This window comes from Lissotriton helveticus, chromosome 3_1 (assembly GCF_964261635.1).
Source record: "Lissotriton helveticus chromosome 3_1, aLisHel1.1, whole genome shotgun sequence".
In the NCBI taxonomy this organism is placed as follows: Eukaryota; Metazoa; Chordata; class Amphibia; order Caudata; family Salamandridae; genus Lissotriton; species Lissotriton helveticus.
This window is the reverse complement of record NC_136061.1, coordinates 572,207,614-572,231,998: the sequence shown is the minus strand read 5'-3', so window position 1 is coordinate 572,231,998 and position 24,385 is coordinate 572,207,614. Positions and strand designations below refer to the sequence as shown.

The window sequence follows — 24,385 nt, the reverse complement described above, 5'->3', positions numbered from 1 at the left end:
CCGTGAATTATTCCTGACACAGCAGGCAATCACATAGAAAAGTGGCCCTCTTTTTGCCTGCTTTATCGTTTACTCAGCTGTTTTCAACAAAGTTGACAGGCACATTCTATGGAAAAAGTTACTAGCCTGGTGAATTCCAACTGCTCAATTAAGGGCAAATATAGCGCTCTATTCTGATATCTGGTAAAAATTTAAATAGGCCAGAGATCATGGGGTCTCAAAGAGGATACATACAAACAAAGGCCTAAAACAGAAATGCGTCCTTGCTCCAGCCCTTTTCAATCTTTATACAGCCGACATTGGAGAAGCATTAGGCAAAACAAGATTATTCCCACCCAGAATTCAGGACCATTGTATTAAACTCCTTCAGTACGCTGATGATGTTGCACTACTGGACCAAACTTACATTTACCCACAAAGAGTGTTAAACTAATTACAAAAATCCAATCCTGACAATAAGCTAACACTCAATACATAAAAATATATGGTAATGATTTTTGGGAAATATGTAAATAATATCAAGAAACTACTGGCACTCTGGTTCAGCAACTCTGTGCTACACTGCAGCCAAAAACTAATTCGGCATATCGTTAACAAAAAAAAGGGACCCGGGGATTTAACTAGCAAATATAAGTTATTGAAGTGTTAGCCTGCGGGGAAGAGTTTACACTTATGACCATGGCATTTTATTCCAATCCAATGGTGAAGGTCAGGGTAAACAGCCACCTATCTCAATTATATGCACTGTCACAGGAGAGTTGACAGGGCTGTCGGCTTCCTCCCGCCCTTCTTTTCCTATTGGTCATTGAGCCACTGATCTCCTCCATGATGGATGACCAAGATATTACAGGTATTCATTTTTTAGCTCAGGCAGACAAATAGTGGCTGCCTAAGCTGATGATGTGCTGTTGTTCACTAAGAATGCCACAAAGGCTGTTCCCATAATTATGAGGAAAACAGAGAGGTACCCACTGGTGGTGGGTTACTCTTTAAAAAAGAGACAAAACTGAGGTCTTCCCTTTGAACGCCCACTGTATGCCACCTGTGATTGATAACCTGGGCCTAAACTGGCAACCAGATTCTATCAAATGCTTAGGTATCTGGTTTGAGAAAGACCTTAAACACGACTTCTCCATTAATGAACACAAGATCCTTGCCAAAATAAACAATCTGCTCAACACATGGTCCCCCCAAAATATCACCCGGTGGAGTTGGGTGGATACTGTTAAAATGATGGTGGCTTCTCTGGTCAATTTTATTACTAGCATGCTTCCTGTGCCCCTCTCCCCCTCCTTTTTCAAATTGGTGAATAGTTATAAATCCAAATTTTATGGACCGTTAAGAAAGCAAGAAATTCCATGATCACATTGAAGATGAGTAAAACCTCTGGAGGTATAAATCTCCCTGCCTATTCACAATACCAACAAGCATTCCTGGCCTCCCAGGGTTCCCGTGGTTTTGGGTGCACAAGACTCAGTTAACATGCCCCTTGCCTCTCAGTGTCGCGCTCACTATATACAACTTAGCCAGACTCCCGGTGGAACATTTGAGATGTATAATAACGGATACTACTGCTTGATAAACGGCTAGGCTATTAAATATCTTATGTGTTATCAAAAGAGACTAGCTTAAATATGACCAATATTGTTAGGACTCTGATTAGATTTGTCATGGGCACCTCGTTGGTGAGTTCATGAAGCCCTCACCCACCAACCTGGTTGGTGGCATGCTTCATCATCGGGCCCACCCAGTGACACCTAATGTGTCACGGGTGTGCTGCGACGCCTGATTACAGCGGAGCTGGTATTTTACTGAGAGTGCAGTGTGAGGTGTAAAATGAAGTGTGAGTTAAAACGGCTTGGCGAGGGTCCCAGTACCCGAGGGTAAATTAAATTTTAATAACTGGGCCCCCGTCAGCGGTTAAAATAAGGCTTGGGGATGTTTAAGGGAGGCGAGTTACTACCCCCTACATCCATCAGTTGTTCGACATGTTTCAGCCAGTGCCTTAAACTAAATCTGGCTTTCCTCAGGACCTTTTTAAAAATAGAGTGTAGTGCAGGTTAAAAAGGAGTGTAATCCAGGCTATGTGTTACACTCACTAAGGTGTTTCTCTAAGTGTGAGAGGGGGGATTCCCTTCTCATATATGCCTGTACCGACAACATTGAAGACATAGACAAAACATGTAAGGAGAGGAGAGTCAAATAGGCGTCTTCGCCACATAGTCATATACATAGAGTGCCGAATCTACAGTGCTCAGTGGGTAGACTACAGTCGGCAAAAGTGTAATGGCACTGGTGGTACCATTATTGTGTTTATTGCAAATAATTGGGGGTGGTGTCGCTAAAACACGGGTATCACACATATGCATGAGATACAAGGTGTGATGGGGCGTAAGTAAACACTCTTACGCTTAGATTTTGCAGCCAATGCTTCCAGGAGTGAAGCGGTAAGGGGTTGACCCTGTAGGGAAATAATGTTGGCCACTGGGAGTTAGAGACCTGTAAGGAGGGAAAAGCGCTTACCCAGAGATTGTTGCTTGGAGGTTGTCATACTCACAGCTTTTCTGGTTAGAGCCTGCCTTGTACCTGTTGCACCGTCCTCGTACTCCGGTAGAAAGAGCTGGAGTTTCTTGTTAGTTTTTATATGCTTGCTAATTGGTTAACTATCTGCACCTGTAGCTGGAAGTAAGAGTGGAAAGACTACCCCGGGTGTGTTCCTAGCTGTCTGCTCATGGGCGGTGGAAAGACACTAGTCTCTTGCACATGAGCGGTGCTGCTTGTGTCTATTGCGCATGAGCGGGGGTGAGACACTAGTTGGTGGAAAGACACTAGTCTCTAGCACATGCGCGGTGCTGCTTGTGTCTATTGCGCATGAGCGGGGGTGAGACACTAGTTATTAGTGCTGTTGCGTGGTAGAGTATGTGTTGTGTTAAAGTCTGCAATCTGCCACTATCAATAGTGCGGGCATGAAATTAAAGGAGGTGCATTTAGCATGTGACTGAGTTCCAAGGGATCGCATCGTTCAGGCCATTGATGTGTGAGGAAAGGCGATAGAACCAACGCTGTTCTTTGCTCATCAGTCTTCTTTCATTGTCTAATGCCTGCTCAGGGATTTGTTCGATGACTGTCCATGTGAGGTCATTGGGAGTATGGCCATGGGTGATGAAGTGGTTGGTTAATTTACTGATGTTTTTCTTACACCTAATGGTGCTTCTGTGCTCAGTGACCCTAGTGCGTATTTTGCGGGTGGTCATGCCGATATAGCGGAGACCACAGGAGCAGGTGAGAAGATAAATCACATTACGTGAATTGCAGTTGGTGTGGCTGCGTTGTGTCCACACCTTGTTAGGTTCTAGGGTTAGAGTTTTGGTGTGGGTGGTTAAGTGACACACACTGCAATCATTGCAGGGGTAGTGTCCAGTTACTTTTGGTAGGCCCCATGCATTCAGAATGGTGTTCGGTTCTTGTGTGTTATGCGTTTTGGGACGGGTGTTAACTAGTTGGTCCTTCAAGTTATTGCTTCTCTTGTAAGCAAAACGCGGTATGTCCCACTGCCTCTGGCCAGAATTCAAGATCTTCCAGTTCTTCTTAATGAGTTTGGCTACCTCATTGGAGGCTGTGTTGTACGTAGTGACGTAGGTGATAGGTAGTTCCTGCTCCTCTTTAGCTGTGGTTTCAAGGAGGGCCTCTCTATTCTGGTTCCTGGCCCTCTTCCTGGTTTTGGAGATGATGGCTGGTGGGTAGCCCCGGGCCTCCAATTTCTCCTTGAAACCACTTAACCACCCACACCAAAACTCTAACCCTAGAACCTAACAAGGTGTGGACATAACGCAGCCACACCAACTGCAATTCACGTAATGTGATTTATCTTCTCACCTGCTCCTGTGGTCTCCGCTATATCGGCATGACCACCCGCAAAATACGCACTAGGGTCACTGAGCACAGAAGCACCATTAGGTGTAAGAAAAACATCAGTAAATTAACCAACCACTTCATCACCCATGGCCATACCCCCAATGACCTCACATGGACAATCATCGAACAAATCCCTGAGCAGGCATTAGACAATTAAAGAAGACTGATGAGCAAAGAACAGTGTTGGATCTATCGCCTTTCCTCACACATCAATGGCCTGAACGATGCGATCCCTTGGAACTCAGTCACATCCTAATTGCACCTCCTTTAATTTCATGCCCGCACTATTGATAGTGGCAGATTGCAGACTTTAACACAACACATACTCTACCACGCAACAGCACTAATAACTAGTGTCTCACCCCCGCTCATGCGCAATAGACACAAGCAGCACTGCGCATGTGCTAGAGACTAGTGTCTTTCCACCAACTAGTGTCTCACCCCCGCAATGAGGTAGTAAAACATTGCCTAAGCACAAAGAGCATATCACAACTCTGCCGCTATGCAAAAAAATAACAAATTGTCCATTTTGTAAACGTTCTTAACAAACTTGTGCTTTTTCTTTCACCCTTGGCTAGTTTTTAGAAACACTTATTTGACTTCAGTTTGACTACCATAATTTTGCACAATATATTAAATCTTTCTTTTTCTCTTGTGATGATTTTAATTAATCAAATACAATACAAATCACTTACTTACTTATTGATCAATAAAAGCAATAAAAGATTAAGATGACTAAACTGGAGAAGAGATCATGAGATTCTTCACATAGATAAAACAGAAGTTTGAACCTCTGAAAAGGAGCATACTTCACTTATTCTCTGCTTGATTGGCTAATGTTTGAGTCATATAAATACAACAAGAAATAATCAGCCATGCTGGTCATTAGGATAAAAACAGTAACAGATGCCCACCGCAAACATCCTAGAGCAGTTCCACTCCTCCTATGAATGAGAACTTATGAAATTCAAATAGGGATTTGGAAGAAAATAGGTTATTATTTGTGAAAGCTGCGAGTCCTTCACAAGTAATAAGTCTGTAATTGTCTTTTTACTGGGAACCAAGTACCCCATTGTAGCCCTTTATTCTCTCAGGGTAGGGTAGCAGAGCGGTCCAAGGCCTACTCAGGAGCTGGATGGGCAAGTAACCCCAGATTGCTGGTAAACAACCACCTCATTCACTAATTTACTGTGCAGTCAGTGGTTTTTCCTTTGAAAACTAAAAGAAATTTACACACACTACTAAATGCTATGCATTAAATTACAAATATAAATTCAGGAAAATGCAAGTACCTTTGATGGCACCCTCATATTAAGTTACATGCCTAGTGTGTCCTGAACCCTATAACCACAACAAACCTCACCTATACTAGATGCAACATCACACTATAAGGGGTATGTCATTAGAAATTAGGCCAGATCTACTGGCTTTGTTAGGGTGTCACCACATCATTAAAAGCAACCATATGTTGTATTCAACATTGCTCCAACATTAAAATCAATCAGAACAGTAGCAATATTCCAAAGCATTCATTACAATGGAAAGCATTGTGGTGTCAACATCAACATTTTCTATAAAGCATTGACATTCAACGTATGTATTTCTAAGTCTTTCTTTTACTTTTATCCAACTGCTACTCCAGTCATATGACCCACAACGAGGGGTTCTTGCATGACAGATCCCAAGATTAAAAGCTTCAGCTCTAGGAGTCATTTGAGGTAAAGACAAACCTGTCTGGGGTTCAGAGATTCTATCCCCTGGGACAGGTAGAATGAGGTTGTAAAAACATTCTTGGGGGGCTGCTGTGCTCCAATAGTCCCCACATACTCACATGTATGGATGGAATGAATGCATCCCACTCAGGCATTTGCCTGCCTGGGATTTGAGGTTCATGTGCATTATCTGCTTGGTCATCAGCATCATCCCCTCCTTGACTGTCATCACCATCCGACATGGAGTCACCATCTGTCATCTGCGACAGTTCATACGAGGTCTCATGGAAGACTAGCTGAACATCTTGTACAACGGGCTGTGCTGAAACAATTGCATGACCAAGTTGGACAGGAGACAATGGCTCAGGCTGTGAGCTCACCAGTTCTGGTGGTATTACTGGCGGTAGTGGTGGAGGTGTCTGACAGAGTCTTTACTAGGTGAAGTTGCATTACTTGCTAGTAGTAGCTGTTCTTCTCTGTTTGGGAGTGTCCTACGGCTTAGGTTCTTACAAATGGTGTATTTTTGCAGAATGCCCAAAAGACAACTTGTGGATCAGGCACAAGCATCTTTCCTGCTCTATAGGACTCAAGGATTGAAGAGGTATTTCTGTCTTGGACTGTATGTCATAATGTGATAGATGTCTCTGGATCAACCACCCAACCACATCCCAAAAAAACTGAAAACTACATGAAGGCTCACTTCTAGATAAAACCACACGGTTTTACACAAGTACATTATTTTTCTGTCAATTGCTCCATGCATGTTTCTCAAGGTTTGGCCTTGTCTCATTACCTTTTTAATATCTGTGTGACACCTCTGGCTTCACTATGAACCTTTGACATTAGAATCTACAGCTATGTTGATGTTACTCATCTTTTAAGTAGACTTAGTAATACCCCCTAGGACACTTTCTCTTTACAGCATTGCCGAGTAGCCGCCCACTAATGAATGAGTTTCCACTTGGCACTTTACTCCAATTGGGCAGCCAAGTTTCAACTGTAGCATTATCATGTACATTTCATTTACACCAAATTCATGAACTGCCACCTCTATATACTCAAGATTACGAATTCCTATGCCTGTCTGCTGTTGTAGGTACATGTCTAGAATACTGGAATAGCCTTCATCCAGTCAAGATGATGACCAGTACCCTGATTGGGACATGTTTCACCTATTATGCATATGCTATACTAGTTATGTGTGTGTAACAGGCTAGTCTTTAGGTGTTTCAGTATTGTTCACTAATTTAGCATGGGAGGAATCCTGTTACAATTACAGGAAGACTACATAGATACATTCCTTCCAAATATCTCTGCTCTCCATTTTCCCTTTTCTCTAACTATCCCACGGTTCAGTCAATGTCACTTTGGTGGCATGGCCTTCTCTGTTCAAGCCCCTCGCATTTGGAACTTTCTCTCATGAAATATTCAGACCATTACTAACTATGTTGTTTAGGAAAGTCCTAAAACATTTCTCTTTCCGTAGTTTTTTTTCTGCTGTCATATTGCCTAATTCTTTGAACTGTTTTCTTTAATTTAATCTAGTGACAAGAGTCCCCACGGCATTAGAGTACTTTATAAATCGTAATCTAAATCTCACATTTCTAAAAATTCACCAGGCGTGCAGTAGAAATTCTGACAGTTGATGCCTCTGACGAGGGTTGGAGTTCTGAGTCCAGCCATCTGAGTGACTGGACATCAGGTCATAAAATGAGGTGATAGGCTATTGGTAGTCTATTATGGTTGTCTTCAATTTGTTTTCAATGTTAGTTTCTGTACTAGAATCACCACCGAGCATTCTCCAACTGACATAGGGGAATAATTCAAGCATGTGGATCTATGAAAAATCCAGAGTTCGATTATGTCAGGTTAGTCCTGCAGCTATTTGAGTTTAAAAAGGTTCTAATTTCTTGCTTCACATTTTGTCAGTCTTTCCCTTTCTTGTTCTACCTGCCATGGGTAGTTCTCAATGCCCTTCAAGTGTTTCTATAATGCAAACATCCTACAACTAAGTTTACTTGACCTGTTCTCCATTCTCCATTTGCACTTACAATCCTCTGTTTGTGGGTACTCGTCTAGCAATGTGGGCTCTTTCTTCCTGGACATGCTAGTCAATATTCTGGCTGTGAAAAAGCATTTGCTGATTAGCAATACCGTGAGATCAGTAACTTGGGCATATTTTTTGTTGTACTCGTTTGCAAGTAAGTCTCCTTCTCAAAACCCTGATTAGGAATTTTTTTTGCCAAGCACATTTAACAAGAATCCGCCTCCCCATTTTGGGCACCACATAGATGGACTGCTGTGATACACTGATTCCTAATAATTAGCCATTTCCAAATTCAACAGCACAAAGTCTAACAACTAATGACAATGTAACAAATTAAAGCACAAATTTCCATCTAACTTTAGACATTATAGACACGTTTGTAGATCACATTGCACAAATGTAAAACATTTATTAAAAATTAAAATACCATAGCAAATAATCATATAACTGTATACAGTAGCAGATACCTATGAAAATCATACTATAAAACATAAACGTAACAGATGCACCTGCATAGACAATTATAAATATGTAAACTGATAATGAATTTTAATAAAACATGACTCATCTCACATCTAACACCACACTACAAACACTACTAAAGGCATGATCATGATAACACATTGCATGTCCCAAACAAAAACAAGACACACAAAACAATAGTAGCTGACATCATTCTCTACAATGTCTCACAGCACAAGGGGAAGGGTGCAGAGCCCAGGGTGTGGGCTCTATTCATGTGTCCTCAGCAGTAATTTTCATCTGGTGTATGGATTTCCTCAAGTGATTCTTTTTTATTTGTAGATGTACACAACATAGGTGGATATCTCCAATGTATTGTACATCTGCATTTGGCAGATTTCCACCTACAATATGCCTATAAAGTGACTGGTAGTATCTTTACAGTATATGTTAAATAGTACAAGGGGGTGGGACATGTACTCCTATTACAAGGCATAAATCTCTACATAGAGTTGGTGAATTGTATTCAGATGGAGATTTGCATGCATGCCTAGGCGTACATCTACATACATGGAAAGTTCTTCCCATAGATTTACCTCTGTAAATTGGGCCAAGGCTAATAAGAGGTGATTCTTAACTCATCAAGTCTACAAATTCTAGTGGTTGTTTCAGCAGATTTATTAGCCTTAAGAGGCGACACAACAGAAAATGTTCTCTCTATTGAGTAGCATTCCAGGAGGGACATTGAGCTTCACAATTCACCACTGCACCCCATTCTTAACAAAAACATGACAATAGGTGGAAGCAATGAGGATTCACCAAGCTAACATTCAAAGGTTTTGGATATCTATTTCTAGATTTCATTCAGTAACAATCTAATGCATTAACATCTCTGGTGTTGGCTAGTGAAGTGACCGACTGCCCAGAACCCACTCATTCTCAAAATTGTACAAACACCTCTGCACATTTAGCTTCAGTGCCTTGATGTTTGAACATATCATTAACTGAAACGCATTGTGTAGACATATTCAGTCTTTTCAATCCTCACAAAATGTTCCATTTTGTTTTTTAATGTGGCTAATACCTTCATTTCATAGTTGGTCTGAGTACAGATGAAGGCATTGTAATATCTATATACGATGGTGCATTGTCCCCTTCACAAACTGTTAGCCAAACATGACTCCCCCCCACCACCCACTCATCCAGTACTTCTACTGTAAGCTGTGATATTACCTTTCCTTTCTTTGAGGATGTCAGGTCTGATTAAAGCTAGGGTCCTCTCTGGATCTGTTGTTCGTGTATTCTGTGTAGCAATGTCTGGTGTTTTGAAGTGGGGGAAAAAGAATGCCAGCTCCCTGCTGGCCTGCTCCCTGTCCGCGCTACCGTGGACGGCATTAAACATTACTTCTGTGCCATATTGGGCCCGGAGGCTGTCGAAAAGAAACATATTAGTCACGCTGAGTCAATAATTGTTCCTGTGTGTATTAAAAAGGCATGTTACTGTTGAGCATGTCTGACAGAAGTAGAGGACCACCACTGATATATAGCCAATATGTACAAGATGTGTACACATTACATGTGTACATACATGTCTACCTGGGTGTGTGAAGAACACAGAGGGCAAGGATGAAGATAACGGACCCGATTCACAGAACTAACTTGAGACAAAATCTTAAACTTACTACCATTTTGGTATTCACAGAAGGCACTTACTCATTTTGGTATTCACAGAAGGCACTTACTCATTTCGGTATTCACAGAAGTTAGGAGTCCTACCTTTAGGACTCCTAAATGCCTTCTGTGAATACCGAAAGTCTTAAAGTTAGGATTTTTCTCAGTTTAGGAGAAGTAAAGTTAGGACTCCTAATTTTAGGACTCTTAAATGCCTTCTGTGAATACCGAAAGTATTAAAGTTAAGATTTTTCTCAGTTTAGGAGAAGTAAAGTTAGGACTCCTAATTTTAGGACTCTTAAATGCCTTCTGTGAATACCGAAAGTCTTAAAGTTAGGATTTTTCTCACTTTAGGAGTATTAAAGTTAGGACTCCTAACTTTAGGACTCCTAAAGTGAGAAAAATCCTAAGTTTAGGATTTTGTCTTAAGTTAGTTCTGTGAATCGGGCCCAACATGTTTGATTGGTGGTTTGAGGGCTTTATTGGTGGTAGGATGGTACTTCATAGGCTCTGTCATACAGAACATGAACAAGTATTACCTACATATGAAGGAGTAAGGTACAATCTCCAAAGAAGCTGTTAAGGGATAGTATAGAGTGATTCTTCCTACAGTGTGACACGCCTCCCAACCCCCAATGTGCCCTCCTAATTCATGTTCTAATGCTGGGAGATGTACTGGCCTGAACAAAGAAATGTGAAATAGAGTCTGAAAGAAGCAACGACTTCAAAAACATATACTCAAAAAAATATATTACCTAAATATCTATAGCAACCAAACATAAATACTTTACTGCAAACATTTTGTAGAGAAGAGAAAGCTTCTCTAAGTTCTGATGTGCAATTGTTGTGTGGAGTATGTCAGCCGCAGAGCAAGGGAGCAGAGTACCAGCCTATCAGAGAAGGCATTGAGATCACAGGAAAATTCGATCACTAAGTTAGTTTGAGATAATATAAAAATGTGTGTAACAACCAATCAGTCTCTGTATAACTCATGAGACTTTGAACCACAAGTAGTTCATCTTATATTCCTAACAATACTTGGAAAACATCACATTTACTAGGCAAACGTTTGTCTCTCTGTCTCCAATGAAAGGAAGGTAGTTAAAAAAGGAACATGGTGAAAAGGAGTATTGGCTTGGCAGAGCAGACCAGTTTACCTGGCCTTGCCAATATCACACACAAATTTCAAACTAAAGAGAAATGTATTACACAAATATCAAAACCTACTAAAAAAGAATGCATGCCCCTGTACTACACAGCAGAATGGACAATGTAACTTACAGAACCACTTGATCTGAAGTTGCCTGTCGTACAATCATGAAATTCAAAGTTATTTATAATTCACAAATAATTAAATCCTGACTATCTTACAGATGTCTGTGGTTGTGCTTTATGTGGCAAAGGGGTATATAATGATATCAGTGTGTGTGTTTTGTTCTGATAAGATAAGAAGATAAGATAAGATGACAAGTGTAACATGTTCTTATGTGAATGGGACTTCAACACAAGGGGCCAGATGTACGACCAAGTATTTTGCGAGTCGCAAATTGCGTCGCAATTGCGACTCGCAAAATGCTATGTACTACAGTGTCTGAGATACTGTTAGCAATTCCCAATGGGGTCGCAAAATGCGAGGCTCATGAATATTAATGAGCCACTCGCAATTTGCTACCCCATTGGGAATGTCTGGCCCTCCCAGGGATGGTGGCCTACTGGGCTCAGCAGATCACCATGTCTGGGACTGCTTTTCAATGAAGCAGGTTTTTTTAATGCTGCCCATTTTCCTTAAAGGAAAATGGGATGCATTTAAAAATTAATAAAATTAAACGTTTCGTATCATTTTTTAAGGGCAGGCACCATTGCCTGCCCCTAAAAATATTTTCCCCTGCATTTGCAAAGGGGATGGGGTCCCCTCGGGACCCCTTCACTTTTGTGAGTGCATTACCACCCTCTTGAAGAGGGTGGTAATTTGCAAGTGTTTTACGACCGCAATTACTGTTGCAAAATATTCATACAGAGCTTTGGGGTTGCTATTAGGAAGGGAACGCCCCTTTATATTAACGACTTGCAATTCTTAAAAAGCGAGTTGCAGATAAATTACGACTCGCTATTTAGGAATTGTACATGGTCCTGTGATATTTTGCATGTGCAAACGGGTCGCGAACACGTTTGCGCATGCAAAATAAGGTCGCTTATGCAAAAAAAGGTGGCTTATTAGTGTGCACATTTTTTTTAAATGGTGAAAAATGTTGACTGTTAAAACTATTAACATCCATAAAATGAAAGTTAATCTAACAGAAGCTTTATTTTTTCGTATCACCTCTCAGGTTTCTCCTTTTTCGCAACTTCGACGTCAGTTGGGCCGATGAATTCCCTCCAAGCAGGGATGACGTCCTCATCTTCCTCTTTTGATGGCTTGGAAATGATCAGTACATGGCAGGGCCCACTTGACATAAACTGGACTAGCTCCTCAAACTTTTCCTGCAGGAATAAAAGTTCCACAGTAAATCAAGGCTATCACAGTAAGTCAGAGGTCTTCAAACTGGGGGGCGGACCCCTGGGAGGGTCTTAAGTGATCTCGGTGGGGGTGGGGGGTAGGGGGTGGGCGTCAGTCTCTGGCCAAAAGAAGCATCCTGGTTTAAGTGTTAAAAACATGAGCAGCAGTTAGCCACCTTGTAATGGGGCATCGCTAACAACTTTTGTCATTTATATGCTGACTGGGAGTATATGTAAACAAGCATTTGCAATGCAATAGGTCTCGCATTTGCAAGAGTTTAAAGCTACTGCCATTGCAAATGACAATGCCTTTTATTTATCTGTTTTGCTAATTAACACATAAATAAAAGGCATTGTCATTTACATTGCTAATAGCTCAAACTCTTGTAAATGTGAGCCCTATTCAAAGAAGCGGCTGCCATTGCCTCGGGCTGCTGGGAAAGTGAAAGCATGCATGGCATGCTCAATGTTGCAGGAAAGCACGTCGGGCATGCATAGGAGAAACTCAGTCAAGAAAATACACTTACAAACTAAAAAATATGTACCGTGTAACAACCGAAGTAAAAGGGCCAGTTCTCATGGGAGGTTACAAATGAGGACAAGGCAGTACTTAGGGACTAAAAAGCCTATTAACGAATCAGAAGCCAGCATTTACGAAGGGCAATGACACAAGCCAATGATAAATATGGGTTGAGAGTGGGTGGGCTTGTATTCCATACTCCAATACAGCAAGTAGCAGAACAGCGTATTAAAGCGGTTCTTAGCCCGCCTGGTGGCACCGAGTGACATTGGTACGGTGCGGGCCTGGGCTGGCGCTGTCTCGATGACATACCCGACGTCAATCAGTAGTTTTTCTGCAGTTTCCCTGAAGGAGGCCGCTGGCGGAGGCGGTCACAAAATGGCAGCGGTGCGGCTGCATTGAAAACTGAGCCAGAGACAAGAAAGGAACGGCACTATTGGCTGGGTGGCCCGATCGCTGGCGGTGTGGCTTAGGTGGCACAGCGGAGGCCCGATTGCGGACTGGCGGGGGCCCCCGCTTGAGAGGTCACAGACTGCTCGATCCTGCGCTGTAAATACGCTACAAGGGGCCGGCCTGCGGCAGAGTCGCTGCGGAAGCTGGAGGCGTGCGCCCAGGGGGGCTCCGACCCCCCTGGGGCTGTGCCGGAGGATCTGAAGAGGGAGCGGTGACATACGGCTGCCTGGCAAGGTGCGAGGGAGCGAAGGCGCTACTGTTCCTGCCGCGGTGAGTGGGGGCGGCTTGTCCCGGATTCCCGGGCCTTGGAGGCGGACGTGGGGCATCAGGCACGGCTGCGGCCTGCGAGCTGTGGCGGGAGCGGGGGTGCGCGCGGAGAGACAGCTGGGAGCTGCTGGCTGGAGCCTGCGTGGCATTGCTCGCTGCGCCTGTGGTGGAAGCGGCTGGACGGACTGCGGCTCTGACCAGGGGGTCCCTGCGGCTGGGAGATAACAAGCGGCGGTGCGCAACGGGCAGTGGTGAAGGGCTGAAACAAGTGTTGTTGCCTCCCTGGCAGGGCAACCTGAGGTGGTCCACGGGGTTTGGTATCCCCAATACAACTCTGGCGGTGAGGGAGTGCAGAGGAGGTTTGTGCCTGTGATAGCGGCCTGGGCAGTGTAGAATTTGCTCTGGACTGGTGCAGGGGGGAAGGCATACCCTGTGCAGGACCACAAGCGGTGGGACTTTCATGCTTGGGCCTCTTATTGAAGATCGAGGTGTTGTGTCTCTATTGTTGCCACCGTGCATGAGTGCAGGACTGGGATATTGAGCACTGGGTTGGATGACAGGCGTGGGACCTTTCCTTTGGTGCTCCTGCTTTGGCACCACTGGGGAACGATGGCACTCTGCGGGCTGGGGCACCCACGCTTCTGAGCAGTGATCCTAGTGGAGAGGGGAACTCCTGAGCTTGGCTGGAGTGGGTCTGGAAATTGGCTCTCTTCAGGCGATCAAGAAGCTGTGGGGTGCCTAGGAATATTCGGACATGCACTGGAGAGCCGGGCTATGGGGAAAACGAAAGGGAAGAAGGATGGGACGCACCAGTTATCGGACAGCAAAGCGCCAACCCCGACCGAATTGGATGCCCTGGAGGCACCCCAGGACCCTGGAATGCAGCAGCAGTTTGACCGCATACTGACGGCCATTGCGGATTCACGCATGGCCCTGCAGCAAGACACTGCGCAGGTGGTGACGGAACTTGGCCTCCTGAGAGCAGATCACTCTAAACTCGCAGATAGGGTGAAACAAGTGGAAGGAATACTCCAAGAGGTAACGCCAGCCCACACTATGCTAACGAACAAGATGACAGACGCCTTGGACCATATACTAGCATTGGAGAAACGTGCTGAGGATGCCAAAAGTAGAAACAGGCACAATAATATTCGCGTAGTGGGTCTGCCCGAAAACGTGGAGGGGTCGGACATAGTGCAGTATCTGGAGAACTGGTTGAGAACGGTGGTGGCTCCTGAGGGATTGACCCCTTTCTACAACCTGGAGCGCGTGCACAGGGTGCCTGGGAGGCCGCCGCAGCCAGGGCGTCCTCCTCGCCCGGTGGTGGCTCGCCTGCTGCAATATAAGGACAGAGACTGTTTGCTCCAAAAAGTGCGTACTGATGGCCCATATCAAGTTATAAACGGCAAAGTGACTATCTTTCCGGATTATACCTTGGAAATCCAGCGCCGCCGAGCGCCCTTCATGTCGATTAAAAAAGAGTTAAGATCAGAGGGACTTCAGTATTCCCTGTTGTTTCCAGCCAAACTGAGAATAATATTGGATGGTAGCACTCATTTCCATGACACTCCGGAGGAAGCATGGCCATGGCTGGAATCTTACCGGGCTGGAACGGATCGCATGGAACGCCATGCCCCGGAGTCTTCCGGGAACTTTCAACTTCAACTGCGCAAGTCGCAGCGGCTTCGACGGCGATGGCGGGAGCTGCGGAAACCAACGATATCACATACTGCAGTAGAACGGCATGGGGTGCTGGAGGCGGTGTCGGCTTTGTCGGTAGAACAGATGGTGCAGTCGCCGGAATGTACGGACTCAGAGAAGGACAAAGCACATTTGGACACTGAGACCTCAGAGGCGGACAGTCTCCGTTTGCCGAAGGTCACTCCAGCCACAGCAGATGGACTATTGGATGAGTAATGGTTTGCAGTCTGGGAGGTTGTTGCAAAACTGTTGTGAGCTGGGAGGAGGCTTGTGAACATTGCTGGTGGGCTTAGGTGTGTGTTGATTGTTAGTATGGTTTGGATGGGGACTAGCAGTTCTGTTCTAGGACCTGTTCTTGGGGAGGTGGGTGGGCTGGGGAGTTGGGAGTATAGTTGGGACAAGGGGGTCACCGGTGTGTTCACTTTTGTACGGAGCGACATGAGGATACTATTCTACTATGATGGCGGCGGTACCTGATTTACGCTATATCATTTGGAATGTAAGGGGGCTACACACAATGACGAGGCCCCATAAGATTCATGCGTATTTGGTTAGGAGAGGAGTCCATATAGCACTGCTTCAGGAGACCCACCTTACTAAAACAGAGGGCCTGGCATTACCGAGCAGGTGGAGGGGGCAGGTTTTTAGTACCTCATATTCGGCATTTGCAAGGGGAGCATTGATTTCGATAAGAACGGGGGTCCCTTTTCAGGTCACAAAACAAACTATATACCTTGAAGGCCGATTTGTAGTGGTTGAGGGGAGCTTACACGGTAGGGACATAGCTCTGTGTAGTGTCTATGCACCAAACATCGATCAGGCATGCTTCCTCGACCGCATGTCAGGCACATTGTCTCATGGATTGGCAAACCAGATGGAATTTAGTGGACATATGGTGAACCCACCACCTGCGGGACCGAGACTATTCCAACTTCTCAGCAATGCACAAACTACATGTTCGATTTGATGTAGTCTTATGTTCAGCATCGGTTGTGCCTTCCAAAAAGCACTCTGAATATCTTGCTAGGACACTGTCTGATCACAACCCGTTGTTGGTTACTATGCACTGGATGGCGGTGAAATCCGACATCCCCACTTGGAGATTGCGCCCTGAAACGTTCGACGATCCCGTTTTCCACAGGGAGATTGGAGAGGGGATAGTACATTATTTTAATGAAAATGCGGGGACAGCTTCCACTAGGGCTCTGGAGTGGGCCGCCTTTAAGGTGGTGGTGAGGGGGCTCTGTGTCAGTAAGCATGTGGGGGTGCGGAAGGTGTTGCTGCAGGATGTAGACAGGGCAGAAAGCAGATTACGGTCGGCTGAACAGGCACGGCCTGAGCATCCCGAAGTACAAGCAGAAGTAGTGGAGGCGAAGGAGGCAGTGGCCAAGGAGGTAGAGAGACTGCGCTGCTTTGATTATAAAAATTATGTTACAAAGGCTCATGCTGAAGGGGACAAGGTGGGGACGCTGTTAGCGTGGTTGGCCAATCCTACTACACGTGGCTCTCCAATCATGGTGCTGAAAACGCAAGATGGTAGTACCATCTATACTCAGTGAGAGATTATGGCTAGGTTTTTGGCTTATTATGAAACGTTGTATGAGAGCTCGCTCGTGGCGGGGGACTCAGACATTGATGTCTTTTTGGAGGGCGTGTCCCTTCCGCATCTGGAGGAGGAACAAGCGAAATGTTTGTGCCGCGATATAACAATTGAGGAAATTAGGAGTGCAATTAAGCATATGGCTCGCAACAAAACTCCGGGCGCGGATGGTTTGCCGATACAATTCTACTCGCAGTATGTGGATTTGCTGGCTCCGAGGTTGTTGGAGGTTTATATTGAGGCGCAGGACTTAGGTCAACTTCCTACGACGATGAGAGAGACGCTTGTTATCTTATTGTTAAAGCCCGGGCGGGAGGGTACAGACACGGGAGCCTATAGACCGTTATCGATGTTGACCACTGACTATAAGATCTTGAGTCGGATATTGGCGTCTCACCTCCTGCAGCATATAACCGAGTTGGTTCATGGGGATCAGGCTGGGTTTATTCCAACTAGACACACAGCCACTAACGTGCGGAGACTGTTAAGGATTTTGGGAGAGGACCATCCTGGCTCGCCTGGGGCCACGATACTTTCCATGGACATAGAGAAGGCCTTCGATAGTTTGGAATGGTTGTACCTATATAAGACTATGGGACGTTTTGGATTGGGAGATGCATTTGTGAATTGGACGAAGGTGTTTTACACTTCCACAGTGGCTAGGGTGAAAGTGGGGGCGTTAATTTCGCCCCGCTACCAAGTGTCCCGAGGGACAAGGCAGGGCTGCCCACTTTCTCCACTATTGTTCGCTCTGGCAAAAGAACCTTTGGCAGCGAGAGCTAGGTTGGGACAATGTGATGAGTGCCTGGAATTCAGAGGGGATCAACAGTATATCTCGCTGTATGCGGATGATCTCTTGATGTTTCTGGTGGATGCGGAGAGAGCACTGGCGGGGGCTGCTAGCTTGTTGTCAGTGTTTGGTGACATTTCATGACTAAGGGTAAATTGGGCTAAGACGTGTTTGTTCCCGGTGACTCCCGGCAGGCTACCACCTAGGTTATCACAAAAAGTGCGCTGGGAGTCGACGTGTCTGCCAGACCTGGGGGTGCATGTCTATCATAGGGTCAACAATCTGGTGGAAGGGAACATAGGGAGATTTGTGAGAGATCTGAAAGGCAGCATGGCATTTTGGTCTACGCTTCCATTGTCGTGATGGGTCGGATTGCATTATTGAAGATGGTAGCACTATCTAGGCTGCTGTATTTTTTTAGAACGTTGCCCATCTGGATACCGGTTCTGTCTTTAAATTACTGAAAACCATGATTGTGGGGTTCCTATGGGGTTCTGGCAGGCGACGGGTGGCTCTAACAACGCTGGTACGACTGAAGGTAGAAGGCGGGCTAGCGGTTCCTGATTTGGAGCTTTATTATTTGGCAGCTCAACTTCAGGTCTTGACGCAAGCAGTTGCAATGGAATTTAGAGGCCCTGAGAATTTGAGAGGTACAGGGATTCCGAGGCATGTTCTCTCTTTTATAATATTACAACAAAAGCTTAACCTTAGGGATCTCTCATTAGAAGAGAAAACGTTGCGATTATGCTGGAATCGCAGCCAACGTAGGGCAGGAGTGCTGCATCCATATGCGCCTGAGATACCATTAGGGCTGATTACCGCGTTGCCCCATGGTGGGGACTGGTCGTCCTTGATGAAGTGGGAGCAGGCCGGGATCCAGGTACTGGGGAATTTATACAAGGATGGTGAATTACTGACTTATCAGGCATTACAGGAGAGGTATGATCTTCCCGGGGAGGATTTTTGGTACACGCCGCTCTAGTGTATGCTATTCGGAAACATTGGAGGGAGGGTTTGGTGGAGCCCAAAACAACGATGGCGTGTCAGTACGTAGTGATGGCAGCAGGGATATTTAAAGCAGTCACATGCCTTTATTCAAGAATGCTGAATGAGGGATTGGCCCCACTGGATACATTGCGACTAAAATGGGAGGCAGGCATTGGGAAGTCCATACCGGAGGCTACATGGGGACACATTCTGCGTAAAAGTACTAGGAACGCAAGGTTACAACTGGTCCACTTCTTTATACTACACAGAGCATATTTGACACCGGGTAAGATTCAGAAGTATTTTAGGGTTCATGGTGCGGCATGCCCTCGGTGCGCAAGTGAGGGGGTGGAGCTAGAACACATGCTGTGGGAATGTCCAAAGCTGGGGGATTATTGTGACGAGGTGGTAAGCCTGTTAGCTGCAGTCACTGAGCGTCAATTAGCTTTAGATATGGCAACGTGTATATTACATTGGTTTCCTCATACCTCCAAGACAAAAGTGACAAGTAAATTTATAGATATGGGATTATTACTGGCAAAGAGAGAAATAACAATGCACTGGAAAGTCGAAGGAGAGTCCAAACAGCAAGAGGTGGAGGGCTGAAATGGCAAAATGGGCTAGTAGCGAGAGTGTTATTAGATTTCAACAGGCAGGACGCTTGAACAGCGAGAAAGCCCTGGACCCGGCGAAAGCATGGGAGACATTGGTGCAATCTCTATCCGCCCAACAGTTTGAGAAGGAGTAGTTGTCAGAAGGAGTATTTTAGGGAGGCCCCTTGTGCGACAAGTGTGGGAAATTATTGGATAGTTGCTGGATCAAGAAATGTGCTTTATATATGGTACTTGATATGATACACACCGGTGAGGAGGGAGGGGGTTCGTTTTGATTGGGATTAGGAATAGCTCTGGTAAGTGGATTCAGACACTCTATACTGAGAAGCATAATATAGTTGACATATGATCTGCCCCGCCATCATCGTATTATGGAACTGATGTATGCTTTGATAGCTTAAGAACTGATGGGATGGGACTGAACTAGTATTTGAATCGGAGTGTTATGTGTCTGTACCTGTCGACTGTACAGTATGTTGCAATGTTGATGGAATGCAAACAATAAAATATGTTTAAAAAAAATAAATAAGCAATACTAATTTCTGTTTGAGACATGCAGGTGGGTGTCAAATAGGCACATATCACTTCTCCTATTTCGAAGAACCTTCCATCATAAATGCCTGAATAATAGTGTTTTAAATACATGAAACCAGGCCTTTGACGGCACAGACTGAGGCATACTGAAAAAATACATTCTGTTCAAGTTTGGGTTAAAAAATCAATTCATAAGGTGACTCTGGGGAACTACCAAAGCCATAAAGCTAAAGTGTGTGATAGTGACCAACACTCTGGTAAGTTCCTTATCAGGAGGGGGAAGAGACAGGGGTTCCCTCTCTCCCAGCTTCGGTGCGAGCTGTGTCTCCATGGAGCGACAGGCAAAATGAATCACAGATAATGATCTAATAGATGTCATCTGGAGGGAAGAGGGTAATTGAAACTTCAGATTTTTTCAGACAGTGCCTATGACTTTTTCTACACACCTAAATTGAGGAACTGCTGCTGTAAATACAGGTACCCGAAAAGGTGTCAGCCTTCAAGATAAACATGGGTAATCCAGAAGTCGGGGTTGACTTTAAACCCGGATAGGTTAGTGTAGGAAACATAACTCTGCCTTTGGCAAGCCACATACCATCTGACATCAGCATCATTCTCCATGTAACTAATGAGGTACAATTGAAATAGCTATGATAACACTCTTTCAAGAGGATGCTCTCTCTAATCGCATATTCCTAACTATGCCCATCTCTCCTAGTCCAAGTAGACATGGAGTGTCACAGACAGATTGAGGACATTGACTGCTTGCAAACTCTAGCTTGGAACATTATTAACTCTTAAATGTACAGTCTACAGAATGGGGACGGAGGCAAACTGTGAGTAATGTGCGTATAGCTAGAGCATTCAGAAACATTATTATCGAAGGTAAGTCTCCTGTCCTTCTGATAGGTACTTCGAAACATGGACTTTTCACCCTGTGAATCAATATCAAATCAATGCTCTGCAGAGGAAGTGGGTCTTAGGAATGGACATAACACTGGGAGGGTCCTATAGGACCACAAAGCAAAAGGACTATCCCTGCAGACCAGTCAATTGATACTATAGCTATACCTAAACATGGCCAGACCGCTAACAAAAAACTTGTCTTACTGTCTGATCTTCTTAATAAATATTGAAGTGATTGTGTTAGCAAAAGATAATTACTAACAAGTTGTGAGGCATGATCCATATCAGGGGCCTCCAACAAGTAGCTTGTGAGCTACTAGTAGCTCATCGGCACTCTCAATGCAGCTCTTAGAGGTGAATCTAAGCCCAGTACTTCATTCAGAAGGTCTCTTCATAGTAAAGAGGGCAGAACTGCTCCTTTCGACCCTTACACCACCAGCCAAACCAATGGCAAATATTCATGATATGATCCAAACACACAAAGTTGGTCTGTGGGGTCTGTTACCTGATCGTTTCTCTCCACTCAATCTAGCTAGGACAAAAGCAGATCATCATGATGTAGGGTCTGCTTTGTCAGTCACACAATGTATGTGAACAATGGGTCATGAAAGTAGAGTACCAGAAGTAAACTGAGCAGTATCCAATGCTGACCCACCAACACATGAGATTGCAGGAGCCAGATTGAAAGTGTTAGTAAGACGCATGGTCAGCCCACAAGTTGAGGAGAGCTGGGTATTATTCAGAACTGAGACAATTCAGTGCCCATGTGCATTAGTCAGTGTATATGCACATTTTGGCACATTAAAGGCATCCTTAGTTATGGCGAGCTTCCAAGCCTATGATTGTAATACCTGGCCATTTGAAGCAGAATGAGGCGTTTGGATGTAAGTACTCAATGAAAATTAAAAGCTGATGTTTGTGGACTATGTATAACTTAAAAAATGAAAACTAATCTTGACAAGTTTTTATTTTAGAAAACAAAATTCTGGAAAATTGAGTTTGCACAAAATAGAAAGTGGTATTAATTATTTGGGTCAGATGTATCATCATTACAGTTTGCGAGTCCTTATAGTAAATTTTACCGACTCACTATTAAGGACTCGCAAAATGCAATGTATGTAGGTTTTTGCAATTCCTACATATTCCTTTTGCGATTCGCAATTAAGGAACACCTTCCCATTAATTCCTATGGACCTAGAGGCCCATAGGAATGAATGGGAAGACATTTGCAATTTGCGATTACCCAATAGGTACTCGCAAATTGCGAATGCAATTTCAAGGTGCAAGGGTGCCAGAAGGACATCCTATTGCACCCCAGAAATATGTATATGTGCACATGTGGCACCACATGGCACTTTGAAAAAGGCCAAAGAGTGAATTTTTCTAGGAACTTGCAAATTACCACCAACTTGAAGTTGGAGGTAATTTGTGATTCCTTATATGAATTTGCAAAATAGGGAATCGCAAATGTTGTGATTCCTTATTTTCCGAGGGCCTTTTGGGATGATAAATCCCAAAAGGCTTTTTCCTGTTCGCAAACGGCCAGATTCTGAGAATCGGCCCATTTGCCAACGGGAAAAAGGCTTGATACATCTGGTCCAAGATGATTTGTTTGTTATCTTATTAATTAGTTGGAGGCATTTCATATTTATAATTTTTTTCGTGGCCTTTCTGCTGGTAACCTCGCTCGAAATGCTTAGGTGGTCATTATTGATAGTCCTGGTTAGGGTGGTAATAGTGTAATTTTAATATATGTGGTCACTATTTAAAAGTAATAAAATGTGCTAGTAGCTTCGGGGAACTTTCATTGACAGGAAATAGCTCTTCGTACTGCAAAGATTGGAGACCCCTGATCCAAATATTGGTTCGTAAAGACCTAAGCAAATTTATGCCAGGCCACAGCACTCTACATTTCCTACGGTGATTATACCTGATCACAACCAGAATAAGTGAATTTGAGGATCTGTGTGCCTTTATTATGATTAATTCTGATAAGGTGTTCATCTCTATTAGTTGATATTTCTTGCATCAAATGCTGTCCATTGTGAACTTCAATCCCTGTTTCCAAAGGTTTGCTGAGACCTTGTTTGCATCCAAATATCCTCAAGTTCTGCTTAACAGTTCTCTATCCTCGCCATTTGCAATAGAAATGGGCCCAACGCAGGGCTGAACCCTGCCCCTTCTTTTAATCATATTAGTGGTTAAGCCCCTGGCCTATTGGAGAAGGAAGGAACAATGTGCAAGTGTGTCGTTTGTGCTGGGAAAACGTCATGAGAGGCAGATTGCTCTATATGCAGACAATCTAACTCTTGTTTTTCTATAAAACCTGCTATGTCTGACCCTCGCCAGATGCAGCTGCTGAAGATTTATAGCGAGGCATCTGGGCTTATACTTTATTGGGACAACCTTGCATATATTACAGTACAAGGTGGGGAAGATGTCAGAGCCTGGACAAGAGCCAGATACTCAATGCCAGAAGGCTTCAAATATCTAGGCTGATATATTATAGTATATATATTATAAGAAGACTAAATCAAAAATATAGCTCCACTCCTAGGCCATGTCCAGAGATATATACAGACATGGCATTGCCTCCCTCGTACAACAGAAGGCAGAGGAGACATGTTCAAAATTATACTGCTCCAAAAACTGCTTTATACTTTGAAAAACCTCCCCTCCATACTTCCAAATACTTTTTCCTGAGGTTTAAGGCCCAGATTCAAGCGTTCCTCTGGGCTGAAAAGACACACTGGGTCTCTAATTGACAAGTGCATCCTGTCTCTATTCAATGGAGGCCAAGGCAAAGCATAGTTACAATTGTATTGCCTTGCATCTAAGCACTCTCAAGCACTGGATGTTTGGCAACTGGGATAATCCTGCATATAGATTCAAATTAGATTTAATGAACGGGACAGAGATGTTAAGAATGTTACTTCTCTATCCTACCCTATGCAAGTGACCATAGCTATCTGGACTAACACCCTGAAACTGATTAAATTGGAGACGTAGTATACTAGGGAAACCCTGCTTTAGCAGGGGAGTTGCCTGCAACAGGTAAAGAGTCAGAAAGGGATTCTGAGCTTGGGACTAAAGAGGCATTTCTAAGCTGGGTGGATTGTGCATCAAATTCTTTGACGAGTTGAAGGGCAGGTTTGACTTACATATACTAAGTTCTATTGTTATTTACACATTCGTCATGCTTTAAAATTTTACCCAAAATATTTATCGACCTACCAGACTTCAGCTCTCTTGAAGCCAAATCAACCATAGAATCCATTGTTAAGAAGGACTTTTTCCAGATTTACAAATCTTTGGTCTTAAACATTTGAGATCCCCTAGCGCAGCAGAGGAATATGTGGGAGGCAGGGCTGGGGATATTACATGATGCCAACTGACCAGAGCTGTGTACAGCGCACCAAACGTATGGCTGTCTCATCCCACTTGGACTTATATGATTCAGATACTTGCACTAGGTTATTACAACCCTATCAGACTGGGTCGCATGTAGAGAGGGTTTTTTTATTTTTATTATTTTAATGTGTTTTAGTTGATATATTAATTTTATGTGTTACTACTGTTTATATGTTATTAATTGCATTTAACATTTAGCTTGTAAATGTAGGTGATTTAGAGTTTTTTTTATTTCATTTTTAATAGAGTTCATAGTGTTGTAGCGGGTTGTTGGGTTTGTAGGTAAGATAGATTGGGAA

At 44.0% G+C, this 24,385-nt stretch overlaps 1 protein-coding gene across 3 annotated transcripts in view; it reads right to left on the bottom strand.

Moving 5' to 3' along the window:
• Positions 1-24,385, bottom strand: part of NME9 (NME/NM23 family member 9) — a 697,622-nt gene that overhangs the window by 368,157 nt on the left and 305,080 nt on the right. For all 3 annotated transcript variants that reach the window (XM_078680514.1, XM_078680516.1, XM_078680515.1), the window contains exons 10-11: positions 12,128-12,288; positions 9,370-9,566 (exon numbers count right to left, since the gene is read on the bottom strand). In XM_078680514.1, the coding sequence (XP_078536640.1) occupies positions 9,370-9,566; positions 12,128-12,288 (358 nt within the window). The remainder of the gene's footprint in view (positions 1-9,369; positions 9,567-12,127; positions 12,289-24,385) is intronic.